This window comes from Astatotilapia calliptera, chromosome 10 (assembly GCF_900246225.1).
Source record: "Astatotilapia calliptera chromosome 10, fAstCal1.2, whole genome shotgun sequence".
In the NCBI taxonomy this organism is placed as follows: domain Eukaryota; kingdom Metazoa; phylum Chordata; class Actinopteri; order Cichliformes; family Cichlidae; genus Astatotilapia; species Astatotilapia calliptera.
In genome coordinates this window covers 19,623,581-19,636,987 of record NC_039311.1, presented here as the reverse complement: position 1 = coordinate 19,636,987, position 13,407 = coordinate 19,623,581, and the positions used below count along the sequence as shown (strand labels likewise).

General features: G+C 40.8%; 1 protein-coding gene across 1 annotated transcript; it reads left to right on the top strand.

Annotated features, from left to right (window-relative positions):
* Positions 1–1,933: 1,933 nt before the first annotated feature.
* Positions 1,934–13,359, top strand: ubtd2 (ubiquitin domain containing 2). Its single transcript, XM_026182471.1, has 3 exons — positions 1,934–2,329; positions 6,792–7,028; positions 11,957–13,359. Exons 1-3 carry the CDS (start codon positions 2,053–2,055, stop codon positions 12,454–12,456), a joined length of 1,014 nt encoding a protein of 337 aa, XP_026038256.1. The 5' UTR covers positions 1,934–2,052; the 3' UTR covers positions 12,457–13,359.
* Positions 13,360–13,407: the final 48 nt, after the last annotated feature.

The window sequence follows — 13,407 nt, the reverse complement described above, 5'->3', positions numbered from 1 at the left end:
CATATAGAAGGCAGTACAGAAGATTCTGCTGAATGTCCTGTTATGACCTTGATCTTAAGTATTCAGAGGAAAGTCAAATCCAGGAACTTGTTACATCATATTACATCATTTAGGTCACGCAGATTGTTAGCGAAGGGCTTCCAACTAAGCTCGATCCTACACGAGCATCTTCTTTCAGTTCCTAGCAATGGGAAATAACTGAAATTCCAGACAGCTTTGTTGTAAAACTAACCTCGCTATCCTGTTGCTGTTCTGTGTTTGTGTTAAGAAACACGTGAGTGACTGTGTGGGTATGTGCATGTGCATGTGCATGCGGGTGTGGGTGTGTGTTCTAGTGCATCAAATTACACATAGATCTCTTTAGCACAGTCCCAAAGATAGTGTCCAGAGTACAATAGAACAGAATCTATGCAACAGTCACTCAACAACATTTTGGGTGTTAAAACCTGAAACAATTGATGTAATATATTTTGATATATTTTGACAGTGGCATAAGCTGAAAAGAGGGAAGTATATAAGAATAGAAAAAGCAGAACTACATTCAGAATACCCTATGACAATATTTTTCTATCTGCAATAAAGTTTAAGTGTGGTTTTTGTTTCGTTATTGCAACAGAACTACAGACGGTCTAACGACTGAGGAGAACAGAATAGAACTGTAACACAATACAGCTGTGGTCAGATGTTTACATCCACTCATCGGGCATGAATGCCATGGTAATTCTTTTTCCACAGTATAATGACTGTACAGCCTACATATTTAATGAATTTAAAGAAACAAGTTTGAATTCATTTTGAATTTTCTCGAATCCACACAAGGTCAAAAGTATAAACACAGACTCAAATATATACATAGACTCCCACTAATGTTTGGTTGGTGGTGCAAGTTGCACGTCAACCAGATGCTTTTGCTAGGCATCAACAAGCTTCTGGCATAATTCTAGTTGGATATTTGAGCAACTTCATTTAAACTGGTTGGTTTCCGGACAAGGACCAACCGTTAAAGAACTCTCCAATAATTTTCAATAGGTTGGTGGTCGGGGCTTTAGGAAGGCCATTCTAAAACCTTAATGTTAGCCTGTTTTATCCACTCCAGAACCTAGCTTTGGTGTGTTTGGGCTCACTGTCCCGTTGGAACAACCAAGTTTCACCCTTCTAGCTGCTGATGTGAGGCGAAGTGGACGAATTTGGAAGTGGTCATCCTTTTTCATTATTCCATCCACTTTATGCAATGTACCAGTACCACTGACAGCAAAACAGCCACATAGCATAATGCTACCACCACCAGGCTTGACGCCTGGTAGAGTGTTGTTAGGTTTGAAAGCCTCACCTTTACTCCTGTAGTACTTCTGTACCACTTTCCTATTTGGAAAAAGAATTGATCAAAGAAATCATAACCATGATGAGTGTATACAAACTTCTGACTGCAACTGCAACTGCTTTCATTATGCTCTGTAGGGTAAAATCCAGTTTGTGTACAACTTAAGAAATCTAAAATGTGTGTCTAAAACACCAAACTAGTTTCACTAATGAAAGCCTCCCATGCAGGAAGAAGAGCAGAGTAAAAAAAAAAAAAAAAACGTGCAACACAAAATCAACAATATTTTGTGCATTAAAACTAAAAAAAATATATATTGAATAATAAAATTAAATCGAGTGGAAATTAGAATATAATAGGCAGCACAGCTGAATGAATGAGAACATAATAAATAATAATAATAGAGGGTGAACATTTTGATGTGACTGCTGATGTGCAGCAAACAGCTTCTCATAAAACATGATATGAGATGTGTCAAAATGCATTAACATCACTAGAGTCCAAAGTCCAAAGCAAACATTTCATACCCTAAAGATTATCTTTTGTTTTCTTTTGTTTTGCACGGTGCACTTCTCCTTTGTTCTCTGTCCTTTGTCTATATCTCTTCCTCCTTCGGCCCCTCTCTTTCTCTCCTTCATTCCTACCTCGGTCACCTTGCTACGACGTGAACCTCTCTCAGACCTTCTTGCGCCGCCGAAAAACACGAAGAAGATCATGCCTGCTGAGCTCAGTCTATGCTGAGAGAAGGAGGGAAGGAGGACGCAAGGAGAAAGGGAAAGACGGGAGGAAACGAGGAGGAAGGAGAGGACAGGAGGGAGGAAGGGAGAAAGGGAGGGGAGGGGGGAAGAGAGAGAGAAAAACGAGACAGGGGTAGTGGATGTAGCTGTAGCTGTGGGCCGGGGGGTGAGCTACCTAGCCCGGGCTGCTCTGCTGAAACATCCATGGGTGGCTGTGTCGGGAGCCACCACGACTCTTCGGGCAGCTTAAACGAGAACTCGGACGGCACTGGAGGTAACTTGCGGGGCTTGTCGACGTCTTTTATTGGCCACAAGCTTGCATTTCTTTTTTCCTTTTTTTTACGAAGGGCTTCCTCCAGGCTCCCTGCATGTTGTCCTGACTGGAGGTCTTCTTCCCTTCCTTTTAATATCCGAGCCAGACAGAGCCGAAGACAGACAGCAGTCCTGCCGGGTGTCTCCCTCCATGCACCTGGCCTTAAAACGGCAAACGACGCCTCGTCTGCTCTCTACTTTACAAAGTGGGAAACATTGACTGTGCCAGTCTGCCTCCCTTTGTTCTTTGGTGTTGACTAAGCTAGCCGGCTAAAACGTAGCTAGTTAGCTTGCTAGCTTTCTGCATAACAAATATGGGTCACAGGCAGCAATGGCATGCAAGGGGAGCGCTCAGGCGTGATTCAGTGTGATTTCAGATTTGAATTATGCCCAGATTCTCTGCACAACTTGAAGTTACTGACAGCTCGAGTAGGGGTGCACATATGGCAGCTGCTGATCTTGTCTTATATTTATCATTATTATTATTATTATTGATTGTTTTCGTTGTGAGCGAGGTGTCGGGTCATGCTGTGTCCTGAAAAGTGGTCGGAAGAGTGGAGGAGGTGTCAAAACTGTAGCTTTATGACTAAAAGCGAAACTTAAAGTGTGAGCAAAAAGTGATATATCGCACAAAACTGCAAGGTAAAGGTTAGTTTTATTTACTGAGCAATAAATGGAGTTGCATGCAGTCCCAAAGCATAGTAGGGATGACAGCTCGAGCAGTGAGAAATTGAGTGCGACACTGTCTATGAATGCATGCTGTAGTACATATTCCCTTTATTAGATAGTTTACGTTGGTGATATGGATAGGGTGCACAGTGAAAGAAGGGTGCTTTGTCAACTATAAAAGCTCTGGGTGGGGTTTAAGGGGAATTGTTGCGTTTAAATGGTGTGAATCTTAAAAAAAAAAGAGGGGGGGGGGGAGAGCCCCTTCTTGTAGTTTGAGGTGTTGTACACAACTTCCTTAGTGTTGTTTCCTGGTTTGTCTGATCTGAAAATGAGTTCTGCTCATAGCCAGTGAGTTATTTTAATTACAGAGCGGTAAATACAGTTGGTCATGTGGGTGGGGGGTGGAGACTTAGAGATGCTGAGATAAAACTTGGTTTCCTTTATTCATTCCCTCGTTGCCTCTGCTTCTGTCTTTGCCAGTTTTCAGGCTTCCTCCCTGACTAGATATTGGGTATGAACAGCAGCGGTATCTGTAAAATGTGGAGGATCAAGAGACGATGCAGCGTTAAACGGATGCAGACAAGCAAGCAGGAACAACGCAGTTCAGTTCAACATAGGCACATTTATGTGTCACTAAATCAGATCTCGTAGGCAGGTTTACATTGCAGAAATTTCTATGTTAAATTGTTGTACATACCGGCCTACATAAATCCTTCCTGAATGACACCCAAGTAGGTTACTGTTTAAAGATATACGTGAATTATTGGCTGACAGACGATGTGGAAAGCAGGCTAATGAAGACTTATGGACAGAGTCATGCAGACAAGTTCATAACATGAGAGCATATCCGCAGGAATTCAGGCATGCACTGCTAGAAAATGATTACAGCTAAATGACGCACTAAAATGCTTTTATGTTCCTGATGTTACTGATTGTTTGGTACTTTTGCTAATGTTTTGTATAATCACATAAAATTGTTTAAAGAGCCTGTCCAATGAAAACTGGCACAGTTATATTTTCCTCTAAAGATAAATCAGGAACAAAAAAAGCAATTCAACTTCGTAGTTGAGCATTTCCGCCTTGGAACTGCTTTGTACCTGTGTTGGGTCTGGCGCCCCTCTAAGAAACTGGAGCTAGAGCCAAAGAAGAATCCTGACTATTGTAATATATAGTACTTAAGCGAGTCTTAAGCCACTTTTAACAAAAGAAGGAATGACTGTCAGGCCGTCGGATCTCCATCTGTCCATATTTGCAATCAAGTATAAGCATTTGACATTGTCACACTAAAGGCTCATGCTACCCCTTTACCATAACTTTTCTAATCAGGGTCCAAAATGAACAACCTTCTAATGTAGTTAGTTTCAGTTTGCCAAATAAATGTAAACGAGTATCGAGCTCAGGGTCACGGGAGAGGTGGATCAATCGTACCCAGTGGTCAAGTTCCCAGTCTATTCCAGGACTATCACAGTTGACAGCCAGCCATTCCTGCTCACATTGATGCCTATGTGCAATTAAGAGTCACAAGTTAACCCAGAGCACTTCAGCGTTAACTGCTGTACCACTGTGCTACCAAAATAATTGTGGGTTGCTTTTTCCCCTACTCACTTACATGTGTTCTGGTTCTGAGTTTGATAAGCACACGCTCATGGCTCAAACCAATGCGTGATTTAGACTTCTGTGGGAAATCTATGTGGTAACTTACGACATAACTGGAAAGTTCTTTTAACCATACACCATAACCTTCTACATAACCCAACGCAGCCCACAGCACCTTGAATGGCGTGGAAGGTTGAAACGCAGGGTTACGAGGAGTTTCCAGTTAATACGTAGAATTCCCACAGAAGTCAAAATCACGCGTTACGCAGAGCCTACAGACACCTTTTCAGACCGTCACTTACATGTTGTAGCTGTGTACTGTCGTCAGGGGCCAGTGTCACAAACAGCCCTTTTTTGTGCTGTTCTCAATACAGATCAACAAAGGCCTGAAGCAAAATTAAATGTTAAAAATAACAATAAGTGTTCACTTTTCAACTAATCTATACATAGCATCTTAGACACCAGTCTACGTGCTGTTGGGTCATTGGAAGACTGAAGGGGAGTACTTTTGCTTTGGTTGTGTACCCCTTTGCTCTGTGTAGGTAAACAGGCACAAACGTAGTACTATAAAGCAAGCGTCGCACAGCTGCTGTCTGAGCTATTGACTCCCTCCCTGACATTTTTCTTCTGTCCTTTACCATGTAAGCAATCATTAACACTAGTCAATGAGCAGATGATTAGGACTTTATGGGCTGTGTGAAGAAGTGGATAATTGAGATAAAGAGCCTACAGTTTAAGAGGGTTAAGTTGATTAAATGGTTAAGCATCCAGGATTTTTACTTTTATGTTTGATTAGTAAGTTAATTAATCGTTTAACGATTCACAAGAATTTGGCTTCAGTTTTGCTCTGGGCTCTTCTTTATTCAGCATAAATCTTTGTCACTTTGCTGGTGGATATTGTTTGTTTTGTTTTTAGTGTATTCCAGTTTTCTTGCCTGGTGAGTCAAAAAGTTAATTTGAAGCACAGTTTCTAACGCTGTTGAACTCAATCCATAAAATATATTTCAACTATGATACATCAACATGTACTAAACCTTGTGCAGTTTACTATTCTTCAGAATAATTTTCACATTGAGCACCTATGTATGAATTTCATTGGCACTGGGAAGTGGTTTACAGTATTTGAGAAGAGTTGAAGGTCAGCACCAGGAGAGGAACTTTAATGTATGTTTATCTGTGTTGCTATCTGTTTACTGTACAGCTGCTGCATTGTTTTCCTCCTCCCTGAAATATCAAAGGCTAAACCTGTCCAACTAGGTCCCCCTCAACCTACTAAACGCTGTGTACTGTAACCTGTCTAATGAGCTTATTTCAAACGGGAAGTCTTTTCAGCAAGTTCAAGCAAGTATTAAAAGTAGCACGGCTAGAGGCTTGTCTTACTAAAGTCAGTTGAAGGTTGGTGTTATTCGACTTTGCCACATGATCATCAGGGTTCGTGTATACCAGCAGGTGTAACTCAACACCTTGATCCATCAGCTTGCTCGCACCTCCCTGTCTGTGTTGTGTATTCAAACATACACGCTGTCCTGTGTGTCGGCCCCTTCGGCGGTGATCCAGATGGTGTTACTCACCTGCCTTCACGCTGCAGCCGGAGGGCTGTTAGATGCTAGAACCGTAACCATTTAATTGGGTTTAGTACCAATACATTTTTAGCTTCACTTTGTCTAAATGCTTCATTTAGACCTTATATTATAGTGTAGGCCCATTTTTAATTGACAATTGAATCATGCTTGTGTTTATGAGCAAAGCTGAAAGTCTTGTTTTGTTTCCAGTGAATCCTAACTTTTGTTATGCCTGCTTCCTCCTTACTCATAATCTCTACTTCTCATTTTTATCTTCTGTGGATTTCCCATCTTTTCTCATCTTGGATCCCACATCTGTCTACTTTCTCTTCCCTACATCCAAATTGCTTTTGTTTGTCTTCTTTCCTTTTCTTGGTATTTCCCCTTTACTCCTTCTTCTCTTTGTTGCTTCCTCCGTTTATTCCCATTTTGGTTCACACCTTTGATTCCTCTTTCCCTCCCTCACTTTTATGAGAGTCTTTTTCAATATTTCTGTTTGGTTCTTCAATTTTCAGTCTGCGTCAGTCTTCCTGTTTTTATTAGTTGCATTTTCTCTCTAAATCCCCCCTTTCCTCTCCCTCTCTTTGCCGCTCCCAGTGGCTCTAGGGCGTAACCAGCCCCTGAAGAGAGAGCGGCCTAAATGGAAAAGTGACTACCCGATGACTGAAGGCCAGCTGCGCAGCAAAAGAGATGAGTTCTGGGATACGGCGCCAGCTTTCGAAGGCCGGAAGGAGATCTGGGATGCGCTGCGGGCTGCGGCCAGCGCCTTTGAGAGCAATGACCACCTGCTGGCTCAGGCAATCCTTGACGGAGCCAGCATCACACTGCCACATGGTAACACACATTTCCACAGTGATGGGTCTAGTTGACAAGTCATAGATTTTGCTTTATTTTCTGAAAAATAGCTGTAATGGGACACTGAAATGTCAAAGTCAAAATCTCCCCTTCGAATACTCACGATACAGAGCTTTTACTTCATGCCACCTGTCAGCATTCAGTACCACACGCAGCTACTAAATAGTAGCTCTTCAATGTAAAGAGGTTAAATTTACATAGAACAGAGAAGCAAAGGGAGGCTGCTTCCCCAGGAAGTGTCTTTAGATTGCCCTCTGATAAGTTTCATAAACAGGAAGCAAACTTTGCCACATATTACTGAAGCATTTTGTTTATGTAAGTGCCTTCTTTGCTGTCCTTGTTAAAGTCACAGACTACAATTGACATTTTAGTGAACATGGAAGTAAATAGAGCGATTATAAAGCATCAATATAATTCAGCCTGCTATAAAAGAACCTCTTAGTGATTTTCAGTGACCACATTTTAGAGTTTAGGCTTTAGCTGCGAGGAAGTGCTGCAGAAGTAACCCATAAATAATAAATAAGGGGCATGTTCTTGCTCTGCTGAAAGGAGGAAGTAATAAGTCACCTAAGTATGCCAAAGAGTTCAAAACACAAGAGCATTCTCTTAGAACAAATCTATAAAATATATGTGGCTCAAATTCAGGAAGCCCAAATACAAGCTGTTATAATAAGCTGCTGCAGTAGGCTCTCTACGCGTGGATGTATCGTTCTTTATTGTTCCCAATTCTTCAAACTTCACAAAAATAATACAGTTCTGTGCAGAATCCCTCATTTCTTTATATTTTACTTGAAAAATGGGAAATAGATGCAGAGTTGTTGAAACATGCAAACATACAGAGAAATACAGGGCACAAGGCAAAAACAGAGTTTGTATAATTCTACCAAGCTTGGAAGGGAATATTATTTTTAAGCATAGCCTGAACTTTAATAAGCAAGCTTTCTTGTAATTTCTTTAAGTAGTTTTCAGGAATAGTTTCTTGGAGGACATTAAAAGCCCTTCTTTAGATGTTTGCTCCCCCTTGGTCTGTTGTATGTCAACGTGATCCCACAATGTTAATAATGTTCAGAGTTCTGGGTCTCTGGTGAGGCCAATCCATGATGCATTATAGCCCATTCTGCCAGTTGCTTGGTGAAATTGGTTCCAAAGAGGGTGTTGCACCAAAAACATTCTGGTGATTGCTTTGGTCACCAGCAGATTGGAACAGTTACCTGTATTTTCTGTGGAAAACACCAATTTGGCTGCAAACACAGTCAAGCAGTAGTGAAACACTGACTGGAAACGATGGTTTGCTGCAGCGAAGAGGCAGAGCTTTTACTTTGAAGACGGATGCTGTCCCATTTCTGGTTTCTTCTCACAGTTTCACTACTGTTTGGAGACCACAGGAAGGGACCGAAGCAGTCGCAATGAGGTTTTTGCCAGCTGGTCTGGGACATTTTTCGAATTTTTCCCCTAGCGACCAGTGGTTGCTAAGTGGTCACTGACCTACCTCTCGGCCTTAGGTAACTGGGGCCTTATTAAGTTGATGATGGTTAGTGGTCACCTGACTGCAAAACCTGTATATGTATATTTTAAGTACCATTAAGAACCTCATGTCAGTGCCTTACAATGTCTACTTGATTCCTCTCAGTAGTTTGGCTAGGTCAGATCAGGTCCTGCTGGGCTGCAGCTGTGGATTCTCTAGACCTGACATCATTGTTTCACTCTACCAGCAGTGCAGTGCAGAGAGTAGACACAACACTTAAATATTTTCACCACTCACACATTTACATTTTCTCAGTCAGTCATGCAAAGCATTGATTTCAAATTTCTTTCACCATTCTGCCCTTGTTCACCAGGACACTTTTGGTCTTCCAGTACTGCTTTACACTTAAACTGAGCAGCATACAGGAATCAGAACTGACATTCCTAAATGTTTTCATCACATTTAATACATCACATGTTGTACAATTGGGATAGAGGGAAAGATGGATGGATTCTTAACTGGTCCCACAAGGGAAATGACTGTGTTCTGTGCAGCAGAATAAAGGCAAGTTTGCTTAAATCTTTTGGCTATGTGTGGTTGGCTGTGAAGTCTGTTTAATAGGTTTTAAGAAACAAATTGAAGTTGCGTTTTGTTTGATGTGAAAAGGCTTATCTTGAACATCAGGCCACCATTCTAGGTCTGCAGCAAAGGAAACGCATGAGAAAGAAACAACACATTCACAAATTTAAAGCAATTTTATTATGTCCAACATCCTAGTTATCACTCTTAGCAAGTTAAATATTAAGAAATCCAGAGTACAGCTGAGGCTGACGAAGCCATCATTAGTTTTACACACACGTGTTGATGTTGCTAAAGAAAAGCCAGGGTATTTTTGTGACACCAGAATAAAACAATCGCTGTAATCTGTAGGATTCGCTTTATTCCTGTCTTTTCAGTAGCTGTTTATATTTAGTCTGCACCAGCATGGTAAAAAGAAAATGTTTGCTCACTATGGGACCAAACAGCGATCCTCAAAAATCCTTTAAAATTGCATTACCATTACTAGCTGAGACTTTGTTGGTGCCATTCAGGAAATGGATTAGTTTCTCCAAATCCCCACTTAATTCATAATGGAGACTTTTATCGTATTAGAGATGCATCATCTGATGGGTTCCCCTTTCACTGTTTTTTTTTTTTTTTTTTTTTTTTTTTTTTTTTTTTTAAGAGTTTAAGTTTTTTGTTTTGGTTGTTGTTGTTTTTTGTTTGCTTTTTTTAAGAAAAAAAAAAGGTTGAAAACAAATTTTGTGGTCATTGAAAGTTGCTCTGTGAACACTGAAATGAGATTCAAGTCTTTGTCTTTAGAAAACATAAGGAAATTATAGAGCATCTTTTCTGGAGCCATTTGCTGTCATTAGCCATTCATCCATCCATTTTGTGCTGCTCATCTGTCTTGAGGTATCAGGGGCATGAGGCCAACTCTTTAAGCACTTATGGGCTAATACCGCATACTCCCAAAGCACCCCTCAAACGACATCCCGAGGGATGCGGTCATTTGATTTTTCCAAGTCCATAAAATGCATGTAGGCTGGTTGGGCAAATTCCCACGCAGTTTTGAATATCCTTGTAAGGATGGAAGGATTTACGGATTCACATCACTTATATTTTCATCCTTTAAAATTCAAAACGTGTTGGGGGGGATATGCAGCACAGCAAGCACTTCAACAACATGTTTCTTTGCTTTTGTCATAAGATTCATTCTTTAAAATTTGGTACAAGGCTAATTCCACCTTGTGGGTGGAATTTGTTTTTGTTTTGATGAAATGCCACAACCAAAAGCATCAGTACCATCTGGAATACATTGGTGTTCTGCAGCTGAAAAATAAATAGCTGTTGAAGGGAAAAAAATCAATGGAAGATCCTTTCCAGATCCTGTTTATACATTTTCATTGAGCCATGTTAAAACTAATATTTATCTTAGCCTTTTGTGATGCTGGCTATCACTACTTCTTCATATTGTGCGCTCTCTGTTGTCCCACATAGAAGGAGCCTAAATAAACAACTGTTTAGTTGGTGTGCTGAAATATCGGAGGTAGGACAGCTCAACTGTAGATTTATTTGCTCAAATTTATATTTATTTTATGTACCTGATAAAAGCAGAGAGCTATAAAATATTTAAACATGCTCACCAATTATTTATGTAGACTCCTGCACAATATATAATAGTGTGGTTGTGGTTGAAATAATTGCTGCACTTTCGTTTTGTGGTGGTTTTTGGTGATTGCTGCTACGCAGTGGGCTACACGTGCCAGAAACCAGCCTTTTTGCCACCTTATTCCTTCACAATTACATGAACTCTGCACTTTTCTTGAAGGCAAGAGTTACTTTCATGTCCTCACCGAGGCCAAAGTTGTCATCATCTAGAGAGTAGCGAGAACTTTTCTGGGCTTCTGCTAACTCATCTCGGTTTTGGTTACAGGAAAACTCACTGCTACTCTCGGGTGGATCGTGCTTCGGTTTAAGTCATAAAACAGCGCAACAGCAGCAAGGTGACCTTTTTTTTAAAATGTCATTTAGAAGAAACCGTGGTCAGGCGGTCTTCTCACTTTTGTGGGGAGAGTTTTTCATCTTTTTGGATGTCATCATCAACTTAATCTTCTGTTTTTGTTAATCCACAATAAATATGACCTTTTAGTTTTTTGGTATGAAAAGTAGTCACTTTGAATTATTTTGCAGGGTATGTATCTGTCAGGAATCCCCCTCGTGAACAGAATGGCTTACATTTTTACTCGTGGACACAACCTCTTCAGTATGCTATAATTCCCACTTTCTGTCCACCAACTCTTTTATTGTCAGAGTCTGAATCACAGAAATTACATAATGTTTCGTTATGTTTTAGTCCAAGATGAGACTTTCCCTTTTCTCCTGCTTCCACAGTCTGTCCCCCTACAATCTTTATTTTCTATTTGTATGACTCTCATTTCTCCATTTCATATCAATCCAGGGTATTATGAAGCATAGTTCAGGTTTTGGCTTTGTTGAATGGGAAAAAATGTTTTAACTTTCACTTTATTACAAATGACTAATAGATTTCTTTAAACAGAAAGTATTCCATCTCATGCACAGCAAGGTATATATATCTATATATTAGAACTTTTTTGTTTAGACAAGTAGTCCATGAAGAGTTACGAAAAGGAAAAATTAGAAATGACCCTCCTGTTCACTTTAGTGTTTTATGGCTCTGCATTGGAAGCTCCGAGTTAATCATTTACCGAGCTCTTACACTTCTGTTTATATTGTAATGTGATTTATTGACAGTGGCAATTCCTGCAAACCATAATCTGTAGCTTTCATTTGATTTATTAACCAAATTAATATTTAGATTTTTTTTTTTTTTTAAATACCGGTATATTGAATTAATTGGTTATATTCTCCGTTCTTCCAGGAGCTCTAACCGAATGCTACGATGAATTGGGGAATCGATACCAGCTGCCAGTCTACTGCCTCTCTCCCCCCGTCAACATGATCGAGGAACGCTCCGATGAGCCCGACGGTTCAGATCCTGACTCCGGAACCACCGACCCGTCCTTGGGCAGCGCCGGTGAGCCTGGCACAGGAGGGGAATGCCAGCTTCGGCTTCGCCTCTCCACGGGTCGCGACCTCCGGCTGGCAGTCCGTTCCACGGACACAGTAGGCATAATGAAGCGGCGTCTACAAAGTCAGGAGGGCGTGCCTGCCGCAACGCAACGCTGGTTTTTCTCAGGGCGGCCCCTGACAGACAGACTGCGCTTGGACCAACTCAACATCTCAAGAGACTATGTAGTGCAGGTCATCCTCAGCCAGCGACCACCACCAGAGCCTGAAACTACACCAGAAACATCAGGGCCAGTGGCAGCAGAAGAAGTAGCCGCACTGCCACAAGAGCCCACGCCGGAGGAGGATTGATGCTCCCAAACTGGCAGCCTGGAACGGGGCATACCAGTGATGTGATAGTATAAAAGTTGGAGGATAACAAGGGACACAAAAGAAGCTGATTTCTCTTCTCTTCTCTTCTCTTTTCGCTTCTCAGACATTTTTTGCTGAGAACTTTGTTTGGGCTGATATTAGGCATCTGCTGGAGCATAAGGACTCTTGGATTGAGAAAAGACTAATCCTTTTGGTTTTTACACATTGAAATTTTGACCTTTTTTGAAGTCTTTTTTAACTGTTCCTATGGAAACCAAACAGCAAAAAGAGAACTTTGTCAGATGGCTAAAATGGGTTTTCTTAGCAACACTGATATTTGAATGTTTCTGTGTTTCAGTTTCCATTCAAGTTCTGCTCTTTGGCAAAGCTGGTTCAGCACAGAGAATTCTTCGTATAAGGCGACAGGGTTACGCGTGTACTTTCACAGCATATGTTTTCAATTTAGACATTTCAAAAAGACACTTAACAGTACTGAGAGTTATTCAGAAATTCTTCATTTAAATACATGATAGTAAATCAGTCAAGAATGCTTGCGTCAGGGGATAAAGTCGGTATACAAACAGCCATAAAGGAAGTTTGGTGTAGTTGGTTAGCAAGCAGATGTGTTCTCCCTCTTGAGGCACTCAGAGGACATGACTGGATGCTTTACCAAGCTGCTGCTGCTGGATCATATTCTTTATTTCACTCTGCTTCACTGAACAATCAGATTAATCATGTTATAAGTAGTCAGCCTGTGCGTGAGAGTGCGTGTGAATAAGTGTGTGTGCGTGTGCGGATGTTCATATATGATCAGGACACAACCACCACTCATTCATGTGGTGAAAAGGATGGACATCAGAAACACAGTTGCATATTTTGATTAAAGAATGTTTTTAATGAAAACTAGTCATTGTTTGTTTTCTTCGATCTCTCTTTCAGAATTTCATATTT